The 24,350-nt window shown below is 42.1% G+C and overlaps 1 protein-coding gene and 1 long non-coding RNA gene across 9 annotated transcripts in view; one reads left to right on the forward strand and one right to left on the reverse strand.

The window, feature by feature from the left end:
- Nucleotides 1-299: 299 nt before the first annotated feature.
- LOC309373471 lies at nt 300-17,236 on the forward strand. Its single transcript, XR_014170065.1, has 3 exons — nt 300-321; nt 6,376-6,445; nt 14,913-17,236. It is a non-coding gene; the product is annotated as an uncharacterized lncRNA (long non-coding RNA).
- Nucleotides 16,595-24,350, reverse strand: part of CHD7 (chromodomain helicase DNA binding protein 7) — a 143,020-nt gene continuing 135,264 nt past the window's right edge. For 7 of the 8 annotated variants that reach the window (XM_081917498.1, XM_081917500.1, XM_081917493.1 and 4 more), the window contains 5 exons: nt 23,902-24,345; nt 20,772-20,993; nt 20,229-20,369; nt 19,704-19,808; nt 16,595-18,474 (listed from right to left, as the gene is read on the reverse strand). In XM_081917498.1, coding sequence (XP_081773624.1) covers nt 17,503-18,474; nt 19,704-19,808; nt 20,229-20,369; nt 20,772-20,993; nt 23,902-24,345 — 1,884 coding nt within the window. In that variant the 3' untranslated portion in view covers nt 16,595-17,502. The remainder of the gene's footprint in view (nt 18,475-19,703; nt 19,809-20,228; nt 20,370-20,771; nt 20,994-23,901; nt 24,346-24,350) is intronic. The other variant, XM_081917499.1, reaches the window with a different exon arrangement.

Below are 24,350 nucleotides of genomic sequence, written 5' to 3' on the forward strand. Positions count from 1 at the left end.
CACACTACATCCTTCTAAGATGCCCTCACTCCAAGTAAGGCCCAGGGGAAGACATTGTGAGCTAACTTCCCCCATTATACTTCTTTAGATTTAAGAAGCATGGGCAGCCAGAGAGACTGCAAAATTTTGGAGAAATGTTTACTGAACACACACACTATCTCACAGCAATAAGGTAAGATCAAAACCCCACACCCACAGAAATTCTCAAGCACTTCTCAAGTGTCCCGAGAATGAGACAGAAAATTTGAATCCTTTTTTCACAGAGGCAAGAAACCCTTCAAGAAACTGGAAGACAAGGCCTTTGCTGGCTGGGAGTTACTTGTGAGTAAACATTACAGAAGGATCTTGGCCATGCAGAAGGGCATTGCTGGATAATACAGCACTTTACTAACCTCTGTGTGGAATCTCTGTTTTAATTCCAACGCTGGAAAATTTCAGAAGTGCAGTGCTAAATAGCTCAAAATGTGTTAGTGTTATGGCAGTGAGGTCAGCGCTTTAAAGAAAATAGTTAGCAATTGTTCTAAGCTACTACAAGCTCCATGTATGAGCTTAAGGCTGAAGTCCTTTGCACATGTACTAGGGAATGTGTCCCTTTGAGTTTGGAGAACCTTACTTCTGAGTAAATCTGTTTAGGATTAAGCTGTAAGTAGCTCTTTAGAACCTCTTTTCTATACAGGTTCAGAAGATATTTTGGTGTGATCTTCTGCAATGGCACATTTCATTGAAAAGGATTGTCCAATTCCCCTGCATAATTTGTCTTATTCCCTAACAATCTTTACAACTTAAAGTGTAAATTTCCCCTGACATCCCACCTTAAATCTGTCTTAATACAATATGGACTCATTGCTTTTTGTCCTTCCCACTGAATCTCATAGTGGCCCTGGTAAATTGTTGCTCTTTTCCTAAAATTATGGGGCATAAAAGTAGCAATTTCAGAAGTAGTAAATTAGCACTAGTGTATTGTGGGGTGTTAATTTTGTGGTTCACGCACACATGTCTGGACAGCATAATTCCAACAGCTACAGGCAAGGGGAGATATGGTCCTGGTGGTGGGCTTGTTCGGGTAAGGAGAGTGGGCAGGAATTGCCTACAACAGTGGTTTTCAACCAGTGTGCCGTGGCACCCTGGGATGCAATGGTCAGTGGCAACACCGGCCTCTGTCCCTCTTTCCTTCTCTCTGTCCTCTTGCAGAGATGCCCTCTTGCATCTCTGCCTCCCAAAGGCTTGCACAGCTGTTTGTTGCAGAAGCTCTGGCTACAAGCTCCCCAGGCGAATGGTGCCTCTGGGGGAGCTGGTTGCTAGGAGCTGAGGTGGCCTTGGAGTAAGCATGCAAATGGGTGGGGTATCCCTGTTAGCCAGTCCACCAGCCCTTGCTGTTGGGAATGGACAGACAAGTGGGAGACCAAGCAGGCAGGCGGGTTCTGTGCTGGCCTTTCTTGTACTTGCTGTGTGCAAGGTCTTCCTAGGAGCTGAGGGCCTGGTACTGAAGGGGAGCTTTTCCGCCATGCAGGCCCAGCAGCACCTGCTGCCACCACTGCTGCCTCCCAAGGTGAATAAGGTGCTAACCTCACATTCACCTTTGGCCAGTCTCCATCGGGCCACTGAGGCTGGGGCATCCTCTTCCCAGACCCCTAGGGTGTGGCATGTGGAGGCACCTCTCTTTGGGGTGGGGGGCAGGTCAGTGACCAGGGGTGGCGACAGATAGATAGATAATACTTTATTCGGCTATAAGCCCACAAGGTAAAACCAATCAATCTGGGCAGTAGTTGCCCAGAGGACTCCCAAAGAAAGAAGAGAGGAGAGGAGGCTGTGGGAACACTCCACAAGAGAGGATGTTTGGAAAAGGGTGAGAGGCTGCCAGCTCTGGAGGCAAGGGGTAGCATAACAGGGCTCCTGAGTCCCACAGGGGTGCCGTAGAAAGAATGTAGTTGGTCTAGGGAGCCATGGACTTAAAAAGGTTGAAAACCTCTGGCTTGGAAGCTGTCTCCTTGACCAATACGCTCTCCTTCTGCCAAAATTTATGTTGTCCTGTCACCCAGTGCCTGGTGGTACTAGTTAATGCCAGGTCAGTCTAGAACAAAGCATTTATCTATAATAATGGACAAGATACTTAATTTCTTCTGTGTCACTGAGACCTGGGTGCACCAACTGGGCAGGATTGGCCTGGCTCAGCTTTGTCCACTGAGTTATGGAATGCAGCATTCACACAGATGACAGGATGGGGGCGGGTGGAGTGAGAGTTGCTGTGGTCCAACAGCATACTTGACAGGGAGGTGCAACCAATCCACAGTCTCCCATGAGTATTCTTCATACTGAAGTTTCAGTATTTACCTATTGCATTTATACTTTACGTGTTCTTTGTATGCACTTAAAATGCTTACATGCATGTCTAAGCTTATACATGAAGCTAGCTACCTTGACTGGCATCATGAATATGCTACTTAGAATTGTCCTTTGAGGAGACGAGGAGGGAGCCAGTTGTGTCTTCTCCCCAGGTTCTGTTAGTCCTTTATTATTTGAGTGGGGTTGGAGATGGGGTTTCTTTGGCCTCACCTTGAACCTGGCTTAACCTTGGTAAGTGACCACTCCTCCCTTTGAATGTAAGCTTTTTCTTTTTCCCTTTTAATGTTTTAATGTTTATGAATGCTTTCCCCTGTCTTGTCAAAAACTATTACAGGGATTGCCAAAGCAGGATATGGGACTTTTCATTATTGGTGTGAATTTCCCCTTCCATCCTTCTCAACCATAATTAATTTTGCAGCACAGGTTCATGTTGAGATTTAAAGCCCTGCTTATAAAATGAATTAGGTCCTCTCCTCATCTTATTTGGACATTCTCAATGTGAATATACTCAAAGTGTAATAGAGAGGCAATTTATGGGAATGAAATCTCTTCGGTGTCCTAGGCTCTGGCTTTATTATGTCGGGTCTCCTCTTCCCATTTGTTTAGAGGACAGATACCATTCATTACTTGGGGAAAGCTCAACAGGTTGCTCAGCAGGCATTTATATAGACTTGGAAACGCATGTGGGGCTATTAGAGGGCAGGGCTTGGATATAAAGTTTTGTCTGTGATGAGGATTCTCCCCCCCCCCAATAATTACTAAGGCTGAAATTCTAACCCAATTTACATAGCAGTAGGCCCCAGTTAATTCAATAGGACTTACTTCTGAGTAGACATGGTTAGAATAGTTTCCAACTATGCAATGAATTTCAGTGTGTCCGCTCTGAGTATGACTTAGCTAGAGATGCCACCCTACGGTTTCAAATTATAATACCTATAGACTTAAATTAATACAGATGTAAATAAAAACAGTATGAAGATCCAAGGGTCAGATTTTTAAATTTTGCATAGCTTTCTACAGAGCTGTTGAAAGGAGTGCTCTGCTGGAGGAGGGGACAGGTGGGAATTGTACTCAGGTTTGCCTGACTCATTTATATTGCCCACACTGAGCTAATTAATTTCCAAGACATGATAAAGCAAATGGAATCTATTATTCCCTCAATCCCCTGGAGCAGATTTTGAAGGTGCTGAAGAGGAGGGGAGGGGAGAAAGTTCCATTGCATGATCCAATGTTGGTTCTGCAAATGGATGTCCACTCCACACTGCAGCTATTCTATCAGGGCAGAATAAGCAACCATGTGTCATACTGTATGTGCATCGCTAAATACACAGGTACTTCCCCATTAAGCCCATAACACTAAGAGGTGGATGGAGTTCTGGACATTATATACCCTTGTGCAAATTAATTGAAACAAACAATGTAATTTATTGTACAAAACTCACATATACATATACAAAACTCACATATACGTACATTAGTAACGGATATGATCTCCACTATTTTTAAGCAGCATTTGAGCATGGTTTAGCATGGAGTCTACTAGTTGTGAATAGTCACTGTTGATTTTCACATCCCTGTACCACACTTGAATCAGCGCCTGAATGAGCTTCTCCACAGTCTACAGCACAGAGGCCACTTTTGCATGTAGCCCACAAATTCTCAATGGGATGTACGTCCGGGGAATTCCCTGGCCAATCAAGTACCTGTATTTGCTGCTCTGTCACGAATTTATTCACCACTTTCGAAGTGTGGAAGGGGGCTAGATCCTGCTGCAATATCCCAGTACTGTAATAATACCTATTTTCCAGCTCTGGTATAACTCTCTTTCGTAGAACTTCAATATATTGTGGCGAGCGCATCATTCCTTCCATTGGCTGCAGGCTTCTGATACCATAATGATCAACTGTCTTTTCGTGTTTGTTTTGAGTACAGGATTGCGAGTAAGATAGAAAACATGTTTTGTTTCAATTAATTTGCACAAGGGTGTATATTATTTGTAATCAAATGTGTCATGAAACAATAATTCCAAAATGGTTACAGCTTTCTACTGCGATAGGCAAATCCCAGTGTCTCTGGTTGAAGTCACTCCATGTTATATTTTTTCATACAGAAGGATTTTCACAAAGCTGTGCCAGCATCTCATGAAAGCATGTGGAGTATTCATTTTGCACCATCACTTTGCATAACATTTTACCTCTTAAGGTACTTGCACATCGTATCGCTTGCATCTTTTAATGCAGAAATAAAGAACTCTCCTTTTAAAAGAGAAATACTGTATTTCTACTCTGTAGCATGGTTTGACAACAGGAAATAGGTACACTCTACTATGTAATACAAACAAGGGGCTCATAGGAGGCAAGCCAAGTGAATGTGTGATTTTCATGAAATCTGCAAGCATTTTTTTTAAAAAATACCTACTTCAAAATACTTAGTTCAATAAAAATAGGAGATTCCATTTCCACCAATAGATGCTAGAAATCAGGATGCTTGTATTATAACAAAGTATTTCTCTTCCCTTCTATAATAGTAAAGTTTTCATTTTTCTATGTTCAGTTCAAATCAGCAAAGATGTGAGATCCCTGCAAAGACTGAAAGCCAAATAACCAACAGGTCAATTCTAGGAATGGAATTGTACAAACAGATGAAGAACTGAATCATGGAATCATAACACTGTAGAGTTGGAAGGGAACCAAAGGGAAACCTAGTTCAACACCCTGCAACACAGGAATATGTAGGACAATCCCCCTCCTATGTACACATTTTTTAAAAAAAATTACCGTACCTTAGCCCTGGTTACTGGAACACATGGTTTGTACTAGTTACCCTCCCTATTTTACTAAATCAATCATTACCATCCCCACCCACCTAAATCACTCCAAAGATGGAACAGAGCCACACAGCAGGCATTAAAAATTGAGGAGCAGCTATCCTGGCTCCTTCAGCCACTGTTGCCATCTTTTTTGGAGCTATTAATGAGGCATATTAGTGAAAGGACTATTTACTTGCTCTTCAATAGCAGAACTAGATTTTTAAAAAAGAACTACACTTTTTTATATGTGTTTATATTCTTTATATGTATTAGTTTACCAGTAGAGGGTAAAAAATACACTCAAACTGTGGTAAGCAAAATGGAAACTTGCAGGAACTTCTCTAATTCACCTAGCAGGAACTGCTAGCGAGCTAGAGGTGGTGTCCTTATAGGCCTGGGGTAGGAAACCTGATGCTGTCATATTATAGCTCCCATCAGCCCCAGACCAGGGTGAACAATAGACAGGCATTATATGGGAGGAGTTGTGGTCCACAACCTCTGGAGGGACACAGGCTCCTCGCCCCTGCTGTGGACAATCCCAAAATTAAATTGAACTTTTTGCTGCTTTAAATGCCAATACATGGTACAGTATATATCAAACTTTCAAGAAATACAGCAATGCCATCATCATCGGCGCACACTGGCTAATGACTGCTTTCAGCTTAGAAATCTAAATTTATGCTGCTATGTGCCACTCTTTAGGTCTTACCTTATGAATTGTTGTTCAGCGCATCTTCCTGGTTTGTAGTCATACAATGTATGTGTGTTTCTCAGTCCTTGGCCAGTCATAGTTCAGACAACCAAGGCTAGGAAGCAGCCCTTCCTGCCGTTTCCATTGGATCACTTCCTGAACTGGATTGCAAGTTAGTTTGGCTATGGCCCAGCCCATTGGCCCAGTCCTCTTCCCCACACTTGATTTAAAACTAAGTCAATGTAGGTCATTCTACACCCACCCACCCCAAGTCTCTGAATCTCCACTTATCTTACACACACACCTACCCCAATCCTGGAGGTATCACTCTTCAGTAATTAGTAAGGAATAAGATTGCTGCTTATACTGACCATTCTTCATGCTGTGCAAAATTAATATAAAGGTGTACCATATTATATAATTATTTTCATCAACAATTTATGGTAATTTCCTTCCTGTAACCAAGGAGATGACTACACTAAAAGGTGGGAAGGTGTTGATTTTGTACTCTCTTTTTTTGGTTCCCCTAAAGGGAAGTTCTTTCCTTAAATGACTACTTCAGAACATGAAAATCTGGCCAGCTTATATAATGTCATGGAAGTGTAAGTATAGAGTGTTCAACTAGTGTTTCTCTGTTGCACTTTAAAAGCAAGTTGGGTGTTTTACTTCTATCTTCGTGTTACCTTTGTGAAATATGTTAACAGATTTTATTGGCCACAAAGTACAGGTCTGATTAACTAAATCAGCACACATCTTTTTAATATTGTCCCCTCCCACTCCTGAACTTCTAACCTGACATAAATACATTGCATACTCTAACCTGTTTCTCCTGATTATTAACCTTGAGCATGGCAACCTATAAATCATCTATGAAACAGCTGGTGCTCAGCATTGCCCTAAAGGTGTATGATTACCATCGTTTTATATATATATATATCTAGGTATGCAGACATGAAAAATTCATTGAAGAGCTTGGTATTGTAAGACTTATTATAATGAATTTTCACAAAAACATAGATCATGCTGGAAATAGGTGTCTGCTTATTATAATGCAGCCATTTATATCTCCCTGAATTGCCGAGTCCATGGTTCAGCTGTTGTGTTAAAAGTCAAATACGATGATTCCTGAATAGATTTACACTGGTCAGTTTGCATGTACTTCAAGGATGGGAATTTGAATTTAGTCATTTTACAGATCTTAGTGCCGTGAAGTTGAGTAATATAAAGTTGAAAAGTTCTAAAAGCAAAGGGAATGGGATCCTTGAACATTCCCTTTGGAGGATATTCATGATGGTCACACATTCCGCCTCCCTGCTCTAAACTACTGAATTTGCCCATACCATTTCAACAATGGCTAATGTCATATGTGTTGGCATTCCATAGAAACAGAAGTTGTGGCAAAAAATGGACATATGCACAAAGGCATTTCCGGACCCTCTCTCTCTGCAACCCCCTGTAAACCCACCACCACCACTCCTGGTGTGCAGGGAACCATATGTAATCTAGTACAAATGCAATTCTGGTCACCTCATAGCAAAATTTAAGAGTTGAAAGAAACATAAAAGGCAACTAAAATAAATTGAGACACCTTCCCTCTGAGGAAAAGCATTTGAGGATTTTTAATTGCTAAATCAGGGACGCGGGTGGCGCTGTGGTGTAAACCACTGAGCCTTTGGCTTGCCGATTTAAAGGTCTGTGGTTCGAATCCCCGTGACAGGGTGAGCTCCCATTGTTCGGTCCCAGCTCCTGCTAACCTAGCAGTTTGAAAGCACGCAGTGCAAGTAGATAAATAGGTACCACTCCGGCGGGAAGGTAAACAGCGTTTCCCTGCGCTGCTCTGGTTTCGCTAGAAGTGGCTTAGTCATGCTGGCCATATGACCTGGAAGCTGTCTGCGGACAAATGCCAGCTTCCTCGGCCTGTAAAGCGAGATGAGCACCGCAACCCCAGAGTCATTCACGACTGGACTTAACTGTCAGGGGTCCTTTACCTTTAATTGCTAAATCAACTCCTCTCCTAATGCAAGGGTTTATGAAATCGTACACAACAAAGAGAAATTATGCCTTTTCTCCTACTGGACATGTTGTTGTTGTTTAGTCGTTTAGTCGTGTCCGACTCTTTGTGACCCAATGGACCAGAGCACGCCAGGCACTCCTGTCTTCCACTGCCTCCCGCAGTTTGGTCAGACTCATGTTTGTAGCTTCGAGAACACTGTCCAACCATCTCGTCCTCTGACATCCCCTTTTTCTTGTGCCCTCCATCTTTCTGGACATAGGGAGTCACAAAAGCCCCCTTCAGGCATTCAGAATGAACACCTGAAAGACTTGCTAGAAACTTCCCATTTGTACCCTAGAGACTAGAGACTGACATGTCATGTTTGCTATGGCCAGTCCACCATTAGCACCAGTCTGAAATGAGCTCCACACCCTGGATGCATGTGTACAAAGCTTCTTTAACAGCATCCTTCCAAATAGATATTTCGGTAACATAACTTCCATCTGCCCCAGTCAGCATGGATGACAGGAGCCATAGTCTAACAGCATATGGAGGGCACTCGGTTGGAGGAAGTGCTGTAGGGCAGCAGTGGGGAACCTTCAGCCCACAGGCTTAATTAGTCCTGTCAGGTAATCCAATTAGTATCTGAGGTGGTTTCCCCCGAACCATGCCCACCCCTGTCATATGTGGGACAGGTATACATGGTTGGGATCAGCTGCACTGTGGGGACACAAACTTGGTTCAACCAGTGTTCTCATCCCCACAGAAAGAGCTACAAGCATGAAACCACCTTCAGAATGATGCAGAGAGTGTATCTGCTGTGATGTGTGCAGTCTTAGAAGCTGCGGTATGAAAGCTAGGAGCTAAATGGCACCTTAAACCTAGGTTATGGGAGCAACAACGGAATGTCTAGGCATGCTTTATGTATAACAATACAAAGCTGAAAATGAATGAACTGCAGCTAAAATATTATGTTCACTTTTCACATAGTCTAGTCCTTCCCTTGCTCATCCCTCTAATATTCTTAAGAGGGTCTCTTCTCCAGTCTTCAGAGAGTAGCTGGAAGTGGGGAGGCAGAAAAGGTTCTCCTTTCTTTCCACTCTGCTCTTTTGATCTGAAATTTCAGGTGCAGTACTGTGCCCAGAGCTCAGAAACTACTCGCCCTAATGAAATTCCTTGTCGCAAAATGCGCTTAAGACAATGGGAGTTTTGAACACCGAGGGTGTGCTTAGCTGGTATGGTCTAGAGAGCATTTTCATATCTTCTGCACACATCAAGTACTGAACACGCAAATGGAGCTCCATTGAAGATTTGCAGTAGGTTCAGCACTGATACAGAGAAGCTGTTATTCACACAACACATTGATTTGCAGGGTTTTCAGCCACAAAAGTTGGAGGTGCTCATTCATTTATAAGTTTTTTGTTTGTAAGTTTCATAGAGGGTGGCTCTGTTAGCCATTAATGGAACATCTATGTTCAGAGACAGCAGTTCTTTGAATACCTGATGCTGGAAACAGACATCATGTGTGCGTTGCAGGCATCTACTGGGATGTGATGGAAATAGACTCATGGATTCGATGGATCTTGGGCCTGATGCAGTAAAGTGGTCCTTAGCGCAATGCCCTTTTTATGGCTGTTATGTTTCCCTCAAGTCTCTGCCAGAATCTCAAAACACACTATGGACCAAATGGTACCGATCTCCTTCTCTTTCTTTGATCTGTTGTCTCTAGGCTCTGCAGAAGAAGCTGAGCTGGCTTACGCTTAAAAAAACCCCAGCCGCACATACTTGTGGAGGTTCATGCCAACACAATTTGCAAAATCCTATTCTAGCCAAACACCAATTCGCAACCATCCCTACCAAGAGATGCAGCTGGCCTCCATTCTGATCCCAGTAGTCACAGCGAAAGAAAAATGGTGCCCAGGGTTGTCAAAACGACATGAAAAGCTGTAACAACATTGGCATCAAGATGAAGCAATGAAGGCAGATCAAAAAGAAACTAAGGAACCATTTGATTGACAATTGCTTGAGGAAAATAAACCCTGTAATCCACACAGTTGCAGGAGAAGAGATAGGTGTCAACTAATGGAATTGAAAAAAAGCTCAATAGGAGAAGGGTAAAAAATGCAATCTGTGAAATGTACTCTTCAAATAGAGATGAATAGTATTCCACCCTCAGCCCCCACAAAAATAACAATAAGGTGTATTGACTAGTCTTCAATAGATCGTCCTGGTAATCAGTGCTGCCTAAAAAGAGAAAAAAACAAATATATGGTCTCAGCAGCATGCAAAATCTGGTGCAGCACTTATATTTAATGGCATTTCAAGTCTCCATTCTGTTGTAATGAAGTTTTAATTCCCCAGTGAAGCTAATATTGTATACATGGTAACTGGCACATAACCCCCCCGGTTTAAAAAAAGAGAATGTGGGAGTTGTTGCAGGGATGATCAAGAAATCAATAATGATTTTCACAACCAAGGCTCCAGTTGTGGGATTCTGCCATTGAACACTTTGAAGGTGGCAGCATGGTTTCCTCCTTGTCGGAGAGGGGGGTGAATGTAACTGGAAATGAATTAGGCTGATGTAATCTGTCATGGCTCTCCAGGCAGCATTTAAGAATAATGCCATTTTGTTGAAGGTCACACTGTAAATTGGTGTACAGCTCAAGCAGCCACTAACACAAATGCATCACTGAGTCAACAAAGCTGAGTGTGCTGTTTGTGCTTAAAACCAGACAAGATTCAATCGAGAGCAGGGATCCTTAATTATTATTATTATTTTACTCAGTGCTGTTCTCTCTGGAGATTAAGTATTCAGTCAGTTGGTGATGGCCACTCTTTAGCCAGATCCCTGGAACTTCTCTTCCTAGGCCAAATCAAAACAAAATAAAAATGGAGGAATCAGGGAAAGGATGGAAGAAAAACTCTACAGCAGGGGTCAGCAAACTTTTTCAGCAGGGGCGGGTCCACTGTCCCTCAGACCTTGTGGAGGGCTGGACTATATTTTCTTTTTTTGGGGGGGGGGGGAGAACGAATTCCTATGCCCCACAAATAACCCAGATATGCATTTTAAATAAAAGCACACATTCTACTCATGTAAAAACACCAGGCAAGCCCCACAAATAGCCCAGAGATGCATTTTAAATAAAAGGACACATTCTACTCATGTAAAAAACACGGATTCCCGGAGCGTCCACGGGCCAGATTTAGAAGGCAATTGGGCCGGATCCGGCCCCTGGGCCTTAGTTTGCCTACCCATGCTCTACAGCAAAACCAGGATGCAAACAATCATCTCAGCAAAATAAACCAGAGGTAGGAGGGAACAGTTTCACAGTACTCAGTAGAACGTCCTCCTAAATATGGTAGCGTTGTAACTTATGACTGAAAACAAACTGGGTGCAATGGGACAGCAATCTGCTTCCTCGTTCAGTCAAAATACAGAAGATGTAAGGCAAATGACACAAAGAAGTTACACAGCCTACGGAAGTGCTTTTATACTTTCTAATGGGCCATGTCTCAAACATTCAGAAGAACTACCACCAAACTGAAAGGGGAGAAAGTACAGAATGAAGGACCTGCTTCCCAAATGCAGTATCACTCTAGTTTTATCAACATGGTCAGTGATCAGGGATTAGAGGCTTGCAGTCTGATAACATCTAGGGAACGCAAGTTTCCCATCCCTTACAAATGGGTGGGAGGGATGTGCCATTTGTATTTTAAAATCTGCCATGGGCAGCAACAGTGTTGTTATGGAGAGCGGGAACTTAGTCTTGCCCTTCTTGTTATTTTCCCAGTTACAACAACGTAACACTGAAGTTGCTTTTAGACTTGTTTTGCTGACAGCATAGAAGATAGGGACCTGTACAATGCATCTCTTGTGTTTTGATTTTTAAACAGAGCTAATAGCAGTTTGGGAGAAAAGCAATGACAAACCTAGACAGCATCTTAAAAAGCAGAGACATTATCTTGCCAACAAAGGTCTGTATAGTTAAAGCTATGGTTTTCCCAGTAGTGATGTATGGAAGTGAGAGCTGGACCATAAAGAAGGCTGATCGCCGAAGAATTGATGCTTTTGAATTATGGTGCTGGAGGAGACTCTTGAGAGTCCCATGGACTGCAAGAAGATCAAACCTATCCATTCTTAAGGAAATCAGCCCTGAGTGCTCACTGGAAGGACAGATCCTGAAGCTGAGACTCCAATACTTTGGCCACCTCATGAGAAGAGAAGACTCCCTGGAAAAGGCCCTGATGTTGGGAAAGATAGAAGGCACAAGGAGAAGGGGACGACAGAGGACGAGGTGGTTGGATAGCGTTCTCGAAGCTACCAGCATGAGTTTGACTAAACTGTGGGAGGCAGTGGAAAACAGAAGTGCCTGGCGTGCTCTGGTCCATGGGGTCACAAAGAGTCGGACACGACTAAACGACAACAACAATAGCAGTTTTAGGTGGTGTGATTTCATTAGGAAAATGTTCCAAGGGGGAAAGGGTTAAGAATCCTGTGGAACTACTACCCTTGTCAAAATTTCAACCCTTCATCTCCATGGCTATTTAAAATGGTGCTGGTGGAGAGAACATCTGGATACTTGTCAGAGGTCTCTCGCATCACGTCTGTTTGCATAAAAGCAAGGAGAAAATAGAATTATGAATTTGAAAGCCACAAAAGTTCCAGTTTGGGGCCCAAAACACTTACAGTAAAAGTTTGTATAGTATAGTAAATGAATTATAATAGATATTGGGAATGTTAACATCATTATGTAACCACGTTCTCAATTTTGTACACTTACCCAGACTCGCGGCATTCAAGTGGTATGCGATTACCCTTGAAACCAAATCTGTCCCCAAAATTCTACAAGAATGAGTTACCTTACACGACCACCAAAATCACATATTGGACTTTGGCAAACTTAACTAGATCAATCTGTCCTGGAGTTGGGAGTAAGTTGGGATTTTGTTTTTGTATCTTTTCCTTTTTTGTAGTTGTTGTTATATATTAGAAATCAGTATAACTGTATTTATTTTTAAAACATTAAAAAAATGAAATAAAGCAGGAGTTGTGCAAATTATGCACATTTGCACCACTGTACTTTCTCTAATCCATCTCTTTTACAAATAGGGCCTTCATATAGATTTTGGATTTTTCTTTATGGCAGAAATTAGAGTGGAAATTGCTAAATGGGTTTTTGGAGTCCACAAATTTGCAAATAATTGAGTACATTGAAGTATTATATAAATACTGCAATTTCTTGAAGTAACTAATGAAAACCTACTGTCAGTGCAGATCATTATTTCCTGTTCTAACAACCCATGTCAATATACCAAATATTTTCAGAATCAGCCATTTTTCAAGACACACATTCACTAGATTTGCTTTTCTAAAGAGGAACAAGTAGCATTTTCACACTGGAAATACTTTAATGCCAAGATTCAGCCCCGATCACTAGGTTCAATCCCAGTCACCAACACTTTCATATCAAGATTCAGTCCCTCAGTCCCCTGGGTTGGTTTAAACTTCATCCTAAGCCAACCGCCCCACCCCTCAAAGTAGCTATGCTCCCATTAGGAATCCCATTCTTTTAAAATGAAAGCACATGTGCCTGGTTTTAATTAGAAACCAGCTGCTAGGAGAAAAGGAATCACCAAATACCTCCAGGTTAGAATCCTTAACCTATCATTCCATGGGTGATGGCAGTATGTCCACAAGGAAAGCTGTGCCCCCCCCCCCACTTCACCGTAACATGTCCCACAACTCTGCCTCAATTCCACTCTCTCTTTCTGTTTACCTCCCCCAATTTTAATATAATTTTATTATTTGTACCCTGCCCATCTGGCTGTGTTTTCCAACAGAAAACTAAAAACAACAGAACACTAAAACACAGAACACTGAACAGAACACTGTGGCTTCCAACAGAACACTAAAAACAGAATAAAACTTCAAACATTAAAAACTTCCCTAAACAGGCCTGTTTATTTCTGCTGCTTCAATTTCTTAGTGTGGCTACGTTTACATGAGAAGAGGGGCACATTTCCCCATTTCATCCCCCCACAGCCTACATAGATGGCAACACACCGGGCATAGCATGGGGGTAATGAGAGGTGGTTGTGTGCCTTCTTTAGTTACATCCAGCCCTGTGCTATGCAAGCCACTCAAGATCCAGCACACAAAGACTATACAGCAGGGGTAGGCAATCTAAGGCCCATGGGCCACAAGCGTCCCACGGGGGTCATTTAACTGGCCCCCGAACTGAGCCACCTGCTTGGCAAGACCCTACGCGCTGCGCTAAACCGGCCCAGGGACTCACTTCTGTGGGGCCAGAAATCGCATCTGTGCAGACGCAGATGCCGGAAATTGCGGGTGCAATCAGGCCCACAGAGGGATCTCTGCTGGAGTGAACCAGCCCAGGCAAGGTAAACCTTGCTGATCCCTGCTATATGGTATGAATAAGAGGAATATACATTGTCTCCCTATACTGCCCAGGTATGTAGCTTGTGCACACATATGACAGCTTAGTGGGGAATTTAGTTTTACCTGTAGATACTGCACCCTTCTCCATGGAACATTCAGTCACTCATGCCATTAAAGGTAAAGGTACCCCTGCCCATACAGGTCAGTCTTGACAGACTCTAGGGTTGTGCGCTCATCTCACTCTAGAGGCCGGGAGCCAGCGCTGTCTGCAGACACTTCCGGGTCACGTGGCCAGCGTGACGAAGCTGCTCTAGCGAACCGGCACCAGAGCAGCACACGGAAACGCCGTTTACCTTCCCGCTATAAGGCGGTACCTATTTATCTACTTGCACTTAAAGGTGATTTCGAACTGCTAGGTGGGCAGGAGCTGGGACCGAACGACGGGAGCTCACCCCGCCGCGGGGATTCGAACCGCCGACCATGCGATCAGCAAGTCCTGGGCTCTGACGTTTTACCCACAGCGCCACCCGCGTCCCTCCACTCATGCCATTACCAAAAGAAAAAAGCACAATCATATTAAATGTGTCTGCATCAAGAAGGATAAGGCTTCAGTATTGCTTTCTTTAATTCATATAGACTTTATGGTCACAATTTATCAGGACCTCCTCCTTTTCAGATAGAGAAGCGGGGCTTGTGCTGAACCTTCTCATAGATTCTGCACTGTTTCTATTGGCTGCGCAAGGGAATGAGTTGTTTCACACCAGACATCTTCTCCAAGGACATTAAATATGTGAGGGCTCACACCATCGTAAAATGGACACACAGCCGCCAGAAATAAAGGATGCTATAGGTTGGTGGTTTGTGTGTGTTATTTGTTTTTTAATTGCCTTTGCTCTTGACAATTAAAACTCCTTCCCCTGGGATATCATTAACCTTCATTAAGTTCCTTGCTGGGAGTATAAAAATTAATGCATTACTAGGAATAGAGACAAAGAATCTTTCACGGTGGTACTTTTACAATAAATTCCAGAGTTTGTTGAAAATGAGTCATTAAAAAAAGTGAAAAATTTAACAAGCTGATAATATGAATGCACACACAGGATATGCCACTCTTGATCAGATTGATGGCCCCTCCAAGTTGGTTTCTAGATTTTTATGATCGGCTCCATATGTGAGGCTTGACAGGAAAGAATAATGCATTCAGTCAACTGTGCAATAATGTGTACAGGAAAAAAAAATCTTTCCTGACCTCTATTAGCTCTCTATGATCTATTAAAGTGGAGGTAACAAGACATTTTGATCTTCACTAATTCAAACGGTGCCCATCTTTCATTCACACAATATTCACTTTGCAGCTGTTCATTACTAACTTTGTTTTCATTGTTCGCAGAGACTCCTCTTTCCCACATTCTGCCCTCTCCTGTCATCATACGCATGTGCTTTTAACTGAACTGGTCCTTAGAATAAAGGTCACTTTAAGTTTGCATTATTGGGCGCTGCACAGCAGCTAGACAAATGTGCAAACGAGCTTCATAAATTATTTGAGATTTCTCCTCTATCAACTGTTATTGGATTCTGGAGTACACCATCAGCATTGTGCTTGAAGTATTTCTCTAAAGAGAGCTCTGCACCCAGCAGATCCAGCTTTTCACCCTCCACAGTGAAGTGCCTCACCCTTTAACTTTATGTCAGGGTTGCTGTGTGCTCATCCTGGCGACACAGTACAATGAAAACAATAACTCTCAATTGATACATTATCAAAGGTCATATGAAGTTACAAATCAGAAGCTTGCCAGAAGCAGCTTAAGTTTTCTTTAAAGTGGGTCAGTTGTAGTTTCCTGTAGGTTGTTTGACAGTGGTTTCTGGCATCACAGGCTCTGGTCTACAGGAAACCACAGAGCCTTTATGTCCTCTGCTCAAACTACAGCATTGTGTTTTTCTACCCATTAACCAAGGATAAATGACCTAGATATTGTGCCTATCAAAGCCTCATTTCTCTTTTACCCTTTTGTTCTTTAATGTACCACATTATCACACGCTGAACACATTTGAAAGTATTCCTAGTCTCACAAGCCCTTTTGAGAGAGTAATGCAGGGTTTTGTGTGTCTTTCTGAAGCTTTAGCTAGAGTGGAATAATATGAACATAATTCAGGATTTTTCTTCTTGTCTATTTCTCACAACCTACCAATTCAGTATATTTAGGGACAGAAAAAGCTGGCAAAGGAAGACAGAGTTTTTTTAAAAAGGTACCAAAAAAGAAACACAATTATATATTTGCTTCTATTGAGAATACAAAAAATAGTAAACACCAGTTGTGATTTCCCTAATCACTACATTCTATAAATTACATCTCTGCATATCATGAGTCACTTTTATTAAAAGCATCATTACTACAGTTGGCAGCAATTTACATCTTATCTTACATGATAGCAGTTTCCAAGGGAAAAAAAAGACATCACAACGAAGAAAAACAAATACATTTACAAAGTCATGTCTGTAAACTTCAAGGCTAGTTTAGAGTTGAGGTAATCTGTTTAGCTTTGTGGCTAAAGTAACAAAGTCCTTTAATTCAAAAAGGTACCTGATTTTAATTTTTTTTTGTTTTACCAGTGCATTACAAGATCACGAGACGATTTAACTGTAGTTTTATCCTGCAAGAACCTTTTCAGTGGGTAATTTCCAAAAGGTACTCTTCACATTCAACAGCTGCCTTATTATTGCTGTGTCTCAAGACAGAGAGACATTCACACTATCATGGAGATTGTCAGAGAATGTGTGTATGTGTACATGCACAAGCAACCCCCCATACAGTCAAAATGATGCCCGAGTATGATATGTGTGGTAAATTTCATCTTGACTTTCACAGCAAAGAATAAAAATAAAAAATTAAATATATAACTTCATACTTCCTTTTAAGCAGCACTTCCTTCTATTTAGTGCCACTCTATTACAAATTGCTGCTTTTATAATACCAATGGTACCAAAAGGGAAAACAAAAAGCAGAGCATTATGTCAATTTCCTTAAAAAGACATGATCACCTCTCAATTTCATCTCTCCTAGGGATAATAAATAATGCACTGCACAATACTTAATGACCAAGATACCTTTTGACACATCTGTATAACATGACTTGAACTTTTTTGTTTGCTACACTATGTTACAGAACAGCTTATAAAAACTAATTATGGACATTAACTGTGAGTGTAAACAGTAGGACTACCACTTGTCAAAAGTTTAAAACACTTTAACAGTAACTGGTACTGCTTACTCATCATTTTCATTGTTTTCTAATTCATCCCCCCCATCAAGCGAGTCTAATTCTTCACCCTGTGCTATTTCATCTTCTAAAGCAGAGGAATCTGCAGTTTTATCAAGGCTCTCCTCTGCATCACTGCCCTCTAGATTTTCTTCATCTTTAAAGGCAGCTCCTTCAGTTTTATCAGTAACCTTCACTTCACTGGAGCCCACTGCATTCTGAAGTCCTGCTAATGCTGGGAAACCAGGTAGTGTCAATCCTCCCAGTCCTGGAGGTAGAAACATAGAAGGATAGAACAGGCCAGGAGCCATGGTGGACAGAAGGAAAGGATTGAAGGTCAGAGGGTTGGCAGGCAATCCAGTGGTGGCGGCGGTGGTGGTGGTTGCTGCTGCTGCAGCAGCGGCAGCAGCAGTTACACTGACAGATCCATTTGCGGAGTCAGTAGCAGAAACAGTGTCTGTGCTTTTCTCAGAGTCTTTGTTCTCCTCTTCATTCTCAGTCTTCTTTTCTTCTACTTTTGAAGTGCCATCTTCAGAAGTTTCTCCTTGACTGGAAGCCATAGTGGTGTTTCCAGAAGCAGCTGTAATTGGGTTATTCAACAATCCACTGAGTCCAAACATGTTGGGCAACCCTGCCATACCTGGCAACATCAGAGGCAGCATGGTAGCTGGATTTTTAGAATCACCCCCAGCAGCAGCAGCGGCGGCAGCAGCTGTCGCTAGTCCTGGAGGGAAGCCCATGAGACCCGCAAGCTGGAGAGACTGTAGGTTCTGCAAATTCTGAAGGCTCGTGAGATCCATTCCAGCGAACAGACTGTTCATCAGCAGTGGGTTAATTCCCGAAGTTGAAGCTACAGCAGCAGCTGCTGCAGCTGCTTTGGCAATTTCGCTTTTTGGCCTTCTCCCTCTTCTGCTTGCTCCCTCTTCTCGCACAACAGGTCCTGTGAGAAGACGGTCAAACATGGACTCTGGAACAAAACCCTGCATATGGGGAAGAAAGAATATTCCATGCTGTTACGCTTCCACCTACAGGGATGCCTACCGATTTAGAATTTCATGTAGGGCGGCTCACATGACAAAGCAGAGCGTACAATCCCAAGGGCAAGGAAAAGAACAGGTATGCTGCCAATTAGATCTTGTTCACAAAGCAGCCCTTTTCCTCCTCCCATTAAAGGCCAGATCATACATTTGAACATTGTCCAGTAAATAAGCTCTCCCTTCAACATCATCAATATGATATAGCAAACAAAACAATGGTAAAAACAAAGAAACCAGAAACAGTAGGTAATGCTCAGAAGACGAGACTTCCAAAGAAATCTGATACAATAAACACACCAGATTTATCCAGCCTTGCAAAATCCGAAGCAAATTAAACATGATGTGGTCCTTTGTCTGACAAGTACTAGGCTTCTAGGTTTTAAGAAACAGAATGCCTCTGTACACACCATGTCCAATGCCTGAGGTTGAGAACAGGGAAATTCCTCACAGAACTCAAACAAGGCAGTCTACATACTTAATCAAAGAACGAGTTTTATTACAAGCATGGAAGGTTTTATTCCATAATCAATTGTGTATTAATCTTGTATTTAATATGTATTCCTAAGACAGTCGTGCACTAATAATGAAGCTGTTACAAATGTCCACCAAAGCGGGTAGCTACCGTTTCACAGCAGTGGTTGGGAACTTCTGGCCTGTCAGCCTAAATGGACCCAGCAGGCCTCCCCATTTGACCTGCAAGGCTGTTTCAGACAAGCCACACCTGCCCACTCACCCTACATATGATGCTGTATCTGATGTAAGATGTTGGGCAGGTAAAGAAGTGGCTCCCTGTCAAAAGCTGTGTTTGCAGGCACTGCCGATCAGATGGTTGTTCATGCTTAAAAAGCCCTGTGCCTTTCCAAGTGCCACCAGGTTCACTAATGCTGGCAAAGGCAAAGAGCTCTGCAAGTGCAGACAATTTGTACAGGCAAAGAAAACACTTTACGTGCCATCACTGTGATGTTAGGTGATTGACAGGTAGGTGACAGTCAAAATGACTGTTGGGGAACCTAAGCATCTGGCCCGCTGGCTGGAAACATTTCTCCACCCTTCTCGAGAGAGGAAGACAGGATCAAGCCACATAACATGTTCTTAAAGTATATAGATCATAAGACTCTAAAAACAGTTAAAAATGAAAAGCAAAATCTATCCAGAAATATAGTTTTCCTTACAGATTGTTTAACGATGTCAGTCCAATCTGGAGCAACAGCAAATTCAGGGTTTTCTTCTAGCCATCTTGGCAGGTCCTTCATTGGAGGGGCCATAGCTCCACCCATCTAATGAAACATTTTTGTTTTATTAACAAAAACTTACTAGTACATACTTTACATGCCACTTATCAAAAGTATATTTTTTTGTTAGAGAACAATTACAGAACTGGTAATCAAAACATGACAAAAGTTCAACTCAACCATGCATTAAGTGTGGAAAAAGTCTTTGCCAAATATCCTAAGATTTCTGCAACTCAAAATTCAGAATACTACTTTGAACAAAGTGATGAAATCTATAGAACTTGCATCAACCTATTAAGTCAACTAATTAAAGGTATTATTATTATTGTTATTGTTATTATTATTATTATTTAATTTTTATCATATAATTAAAGGTTATAATCTTTAATCTAAGCATCCTACTAAAAATGCAAGTGCTAGTCTAAAACAGAATTTGGAGTTAGAGCAAACTAGGAAAAGCACTACCTTCTTGCCATTTCTCTTATTTACAACAGGGACCCTCTCTTCTCCAGTTAAGGTGTTTATATCCAGTTTATTAGGATTTCGACATCTGTGCCGTTTCTGCTTCGGTTTCTGAAATGGGGAAAACAGCACATCTGCACTCTTCTAAGAGAGGAGGAAAAGTACAGTGCATTACTTGGGGAGTTTTATTATCTCATCTATAGAAGTAACTTTTCAACCCACTAGGCATGTATGTATATAGTGTTTTCCGGGTTCAGCACTGGAACAAAACATTATTAGAATTTGTACATCTTTCATTTTTAGTCATTACAAAACAAAAAAAGTAACGAATGAACAATTAATTATGTTCTATCATGTTAATTGTTATTTATTGTTATAAGCCACTTTGGGATTCATTTGAATGAAAAGCAACTAGAAATGTAATAAATCCAAATCGAATTATGACAAAGGATTAAGAATTATTGCTTTTGGAAATCTTCCCAAGTGATTGAAAGACAGTTAAAGCTTTGGACTAATCCCCCCCACCCTTGATTAACATCCACTTACTGGTACATAACTTGGCATATCCACAGTGTATGATGGATGCAATTTAAGCCATTCAACTAAATCCTTGTTTTTAGGAGCATCCTCTCCCACCAGCCTGGTCCCATCCTCCATATTAATGACAGGGATGCGAGTATCAGGATCCAGTTGCCCAGGAGATGGAATGTTTCTCAATGGGGGGGTTTCCATTTCTTCATCAAATGCTTTGGTCACTTCTGCATCCTCCTGGAGAAAGGTGACAATTATATCAACCTTCAGGAGAACATTACAAGAGTTGCTTCAAAAAGCATACAACTTAAAATGGGAATACAGTTGTACCTTGGATCCCGAATGCCCTGGAACTCGGATGTTTTGGCTCCCAAATGCTGCAAACCTGGAAGTGATTGTTCCGGTTGACGAACATTCTTTTGGAAGCCAAACGTCTGACGGGGCTTCTGAGGCTTTGAATTGGCTGCAGGAGCTTCCTGCAGCCAATCAGAAGCCACAATTTGGTTTTTGAACATTTTGGCAGACGAACAGACTTCTGTAAGGGATTCTGTTTGACTTCCAAGGTACAACTGTACTTCCATCAAACAATTAAACTTAGTGGGGCCATACACTTTGTACACAGACAAGAGTATGGCAAATGGAAACCCGAATGGGCAGGGTTTTTCCCCATGTGTGCATGCTGAGGTCATGCTGAGTAGGTATGAAAGGTAAATGCCTACTACGGAGGTACTTGCCAGGACATATGTGAATATGAATCCCTGCAGGTTAATAAGCATTCAACAGTTATACATAGAATACTGATTACTCAAGCTAATCGGTAGTTTACCCACAATATTTTCTACTTTGAATACAGTTTGCAGAGTCGATAGATGCTTTTTTTAAAGGGACAAATTTCAGGAAACTGTACAGACTATTCAAAACAATTCATGTGCATCATCTTATAATCCTTATAACAGGAGTGAGGCAATACCAGCCCACAAGCTTGCTCCAGCATAGACAGCTTCTCTGTCCAGGTCTCCAGATTCTTTTCTGAAACCTTGCCCTCTCCTTGGTTTTGCTCCACCAATCTGCTAGTGTCATTCAGCCATGACTATGATGGTCATACATTGTCTCGGGCAATCAGCCCTACTGTGCATGTCCTCCTGTGCCCTGCTACTCCTTCAGTGTTCTCAAGCCCTCAGAAAAAATATATCTTTGGAAACACTGAAGAAGAGATTTCCACAAGCGTTTGGCTGCATTTGGGCATTTCAAATCTCTGTTTCCTTCAGAACCATCTTCAGAGCCACCTGAGAAGCACTCTAGGCAAATAGCGCCATTGATTATTCACATTAGCATTTGGGGTTTTTTTTTGTATTGTACATTGTTTTAAAATGTTCTAGCTCTTCAAATGTTTTATCTGTTTGTATTTTATATTAAGTTGCTTGAAGACTTTTCCATGTAAAGATACTAACAAATGCATTAAATTATATTTAAAAAGGTAAGATTGAAGAAGGCTCATTTTGTGTGTCCATAGCCTTGCCCACGTTTTGGCCCTGGCCCCACCCTTTGTGACATGCAGCCTTCAGTTGCTGTTATTAAATCGCCTTCCAAATGTCTCAAAGCGATGTATAAAATGCAATACAACCAGCTAAAACACAGTTAGAACAACACAGAAAATAACATCAGACAAACATTAAAACAACACAAAGTAGACCCTCACAGCAGAGGCCCAATTTGTCCAACTGGGAAAGCTGGTTGGAACAGAAATACCTTCAATTGGTTCTGGAAAGCGCAAAGAGTGGCACATGTTGTATAAGTGATAGGAATGTTGCTTCACAGAACATGGGCAGCCACACTAAAAGCCCTACTCTGAGTGACTGTAGAGCAGGCTTCTAATATCTTTGGATCTTGAAGGAGAAGCTCTCCCTTATACTCCAGAGACCTTCTGGGTATTAAAGCATTAAGGTGGTCTCTCAAGTAACCAGGTCCTGAACTGATTAGGGCCTTATATGTCAGAATCAACACAATGAACTTGGTCTGGTAGCAAATTAGCAACCAGTACAAATCCTGCTTGCAAGGGGCTAGCTGAAGTTCACCCCCACAAGCCAGCCAGCTACTATGTTATGCATCCTCCAGCCTCCAGACCAACCTCAAGGGTAGCTCCACAAAGAGCACATGATAGTAATCCAATCTTCAATTTACCAGTGCTTGGACAACTGTGGTGATGCCTTCATGATCATAGCTGTCTTACCAACTAAAGTGGGCAACAGGCACTCCTAGTCACTGAGGATATATATGCTGGACAGAACTGGATCCAAGAGCACCCCAAAATCAGGGCAGACCACCCCCAGCTCTCACCTGGGACTAAAACCACTCCACACTGTCTCCCACCCAGGCCAGGATGGGCAAGGTTCATGTTATAACTGACTTGCTCTCCAGGGGCATGGAACAACTTTTGTCTCTCACTTCTACAGGCCATCTCCAGCCTCTTGTCTGTGCAATGGTCCAGAGAGAGGAGCTTTGTTTCCCCAGAGGGAACCCCCCCCCCCCAATCACACAACCATGCCAAATAAGATGAATTAGAAGGTGTGTGAGCTCAAGCCTGTGTTGCACTCCAAAGCAGAGAACTAAACAAAAAACTCTTTGGGGTTGCCCTTGCCAATGGCTCAACCTACCATGTCTAGAAGACTTGGCTTATATCATTCCCTTTCCCCAGCACCACCAATGCAAAATGAGCTGATCTGGGGAGTGTCTTAAACACAGCCTCAGTGGGGCATCGTTTTGATGTTAAAGCATCTCCCAGAAACAGCATCTTGGCAGACCTAGGGAGCTGGTGGTAAACTCTGTGCCTTCCTCACACCCCCTGACTCGGCTGCCATCCACTCAGCTCCTCCTTTGGGTGCTGCTATTATTCTACATCAGCTCAAAGCAAATCTGGTGAATTAAAATGAAATTCTTCTTTTGCAGTGAGTTTAGTTCTTAAGAGGTATTTTGTGAATTTATTATTACTGACCAGTGTTTTGTATATTAGAACAGGAGCATGCCCAAATGTTAATATGGAACTGAAAATACAAAATAGAATATTTATATCTGCCAATAAAGTGCCAATTTTGGTGTTCTGCCTCACATAATGCAGAATTAATGTCAAAGAAAAAGTCTCTCTTACTGCTGTCAACGATGCTCGCTTGTTGCTCATAAATAACAGATCAAGCCCTTCTACATTTTTCCTTCTTCCTCTCCTCCTTTTCATGGGTGGTTCTACATCAATTAGAGAACCATTTAGTAGATGCCTTGTGGGTGTGCGTGAAAGACCTGCTTGTAGCAACTCCATCTGAGTTTTAAAGGCATCAGACACTGGTGTGGAAACATTAGGTAATAGAAACTTTGAAGGAACAGCTGAAAAAGTTGAGGTAGAACTTGTTGCCTCTCGTGAGGCCTTTGATAAGTCTACAATTTTTTCTTGTCCATTTTCTGAGACAACCTGTGACTCTCGCAACTGGGCAACCATTTCCATGAGATTTCTCCTTTTGGCTGCCCTTTCAGCCTCAATTTCAATCTTTCTTCTCCTCCTCCTCCGCTGGCGTGGAACTGACAAATTGAGTGCATCTTCCTAAA

This window comes from Podarcis melisellensis (assembly GCF_964234715.1).
Source record: "Podarcis melisellensis genome assembly, chromosome: 7".
In the NCBI taxonomy this organism is placed as follows: domain Eukaryota; kingdom Metazoa; phylum Chordata; class Lepidosauria; order Squamata; family Lacertidae; genus Podarcis; species Podarcis melisellensis.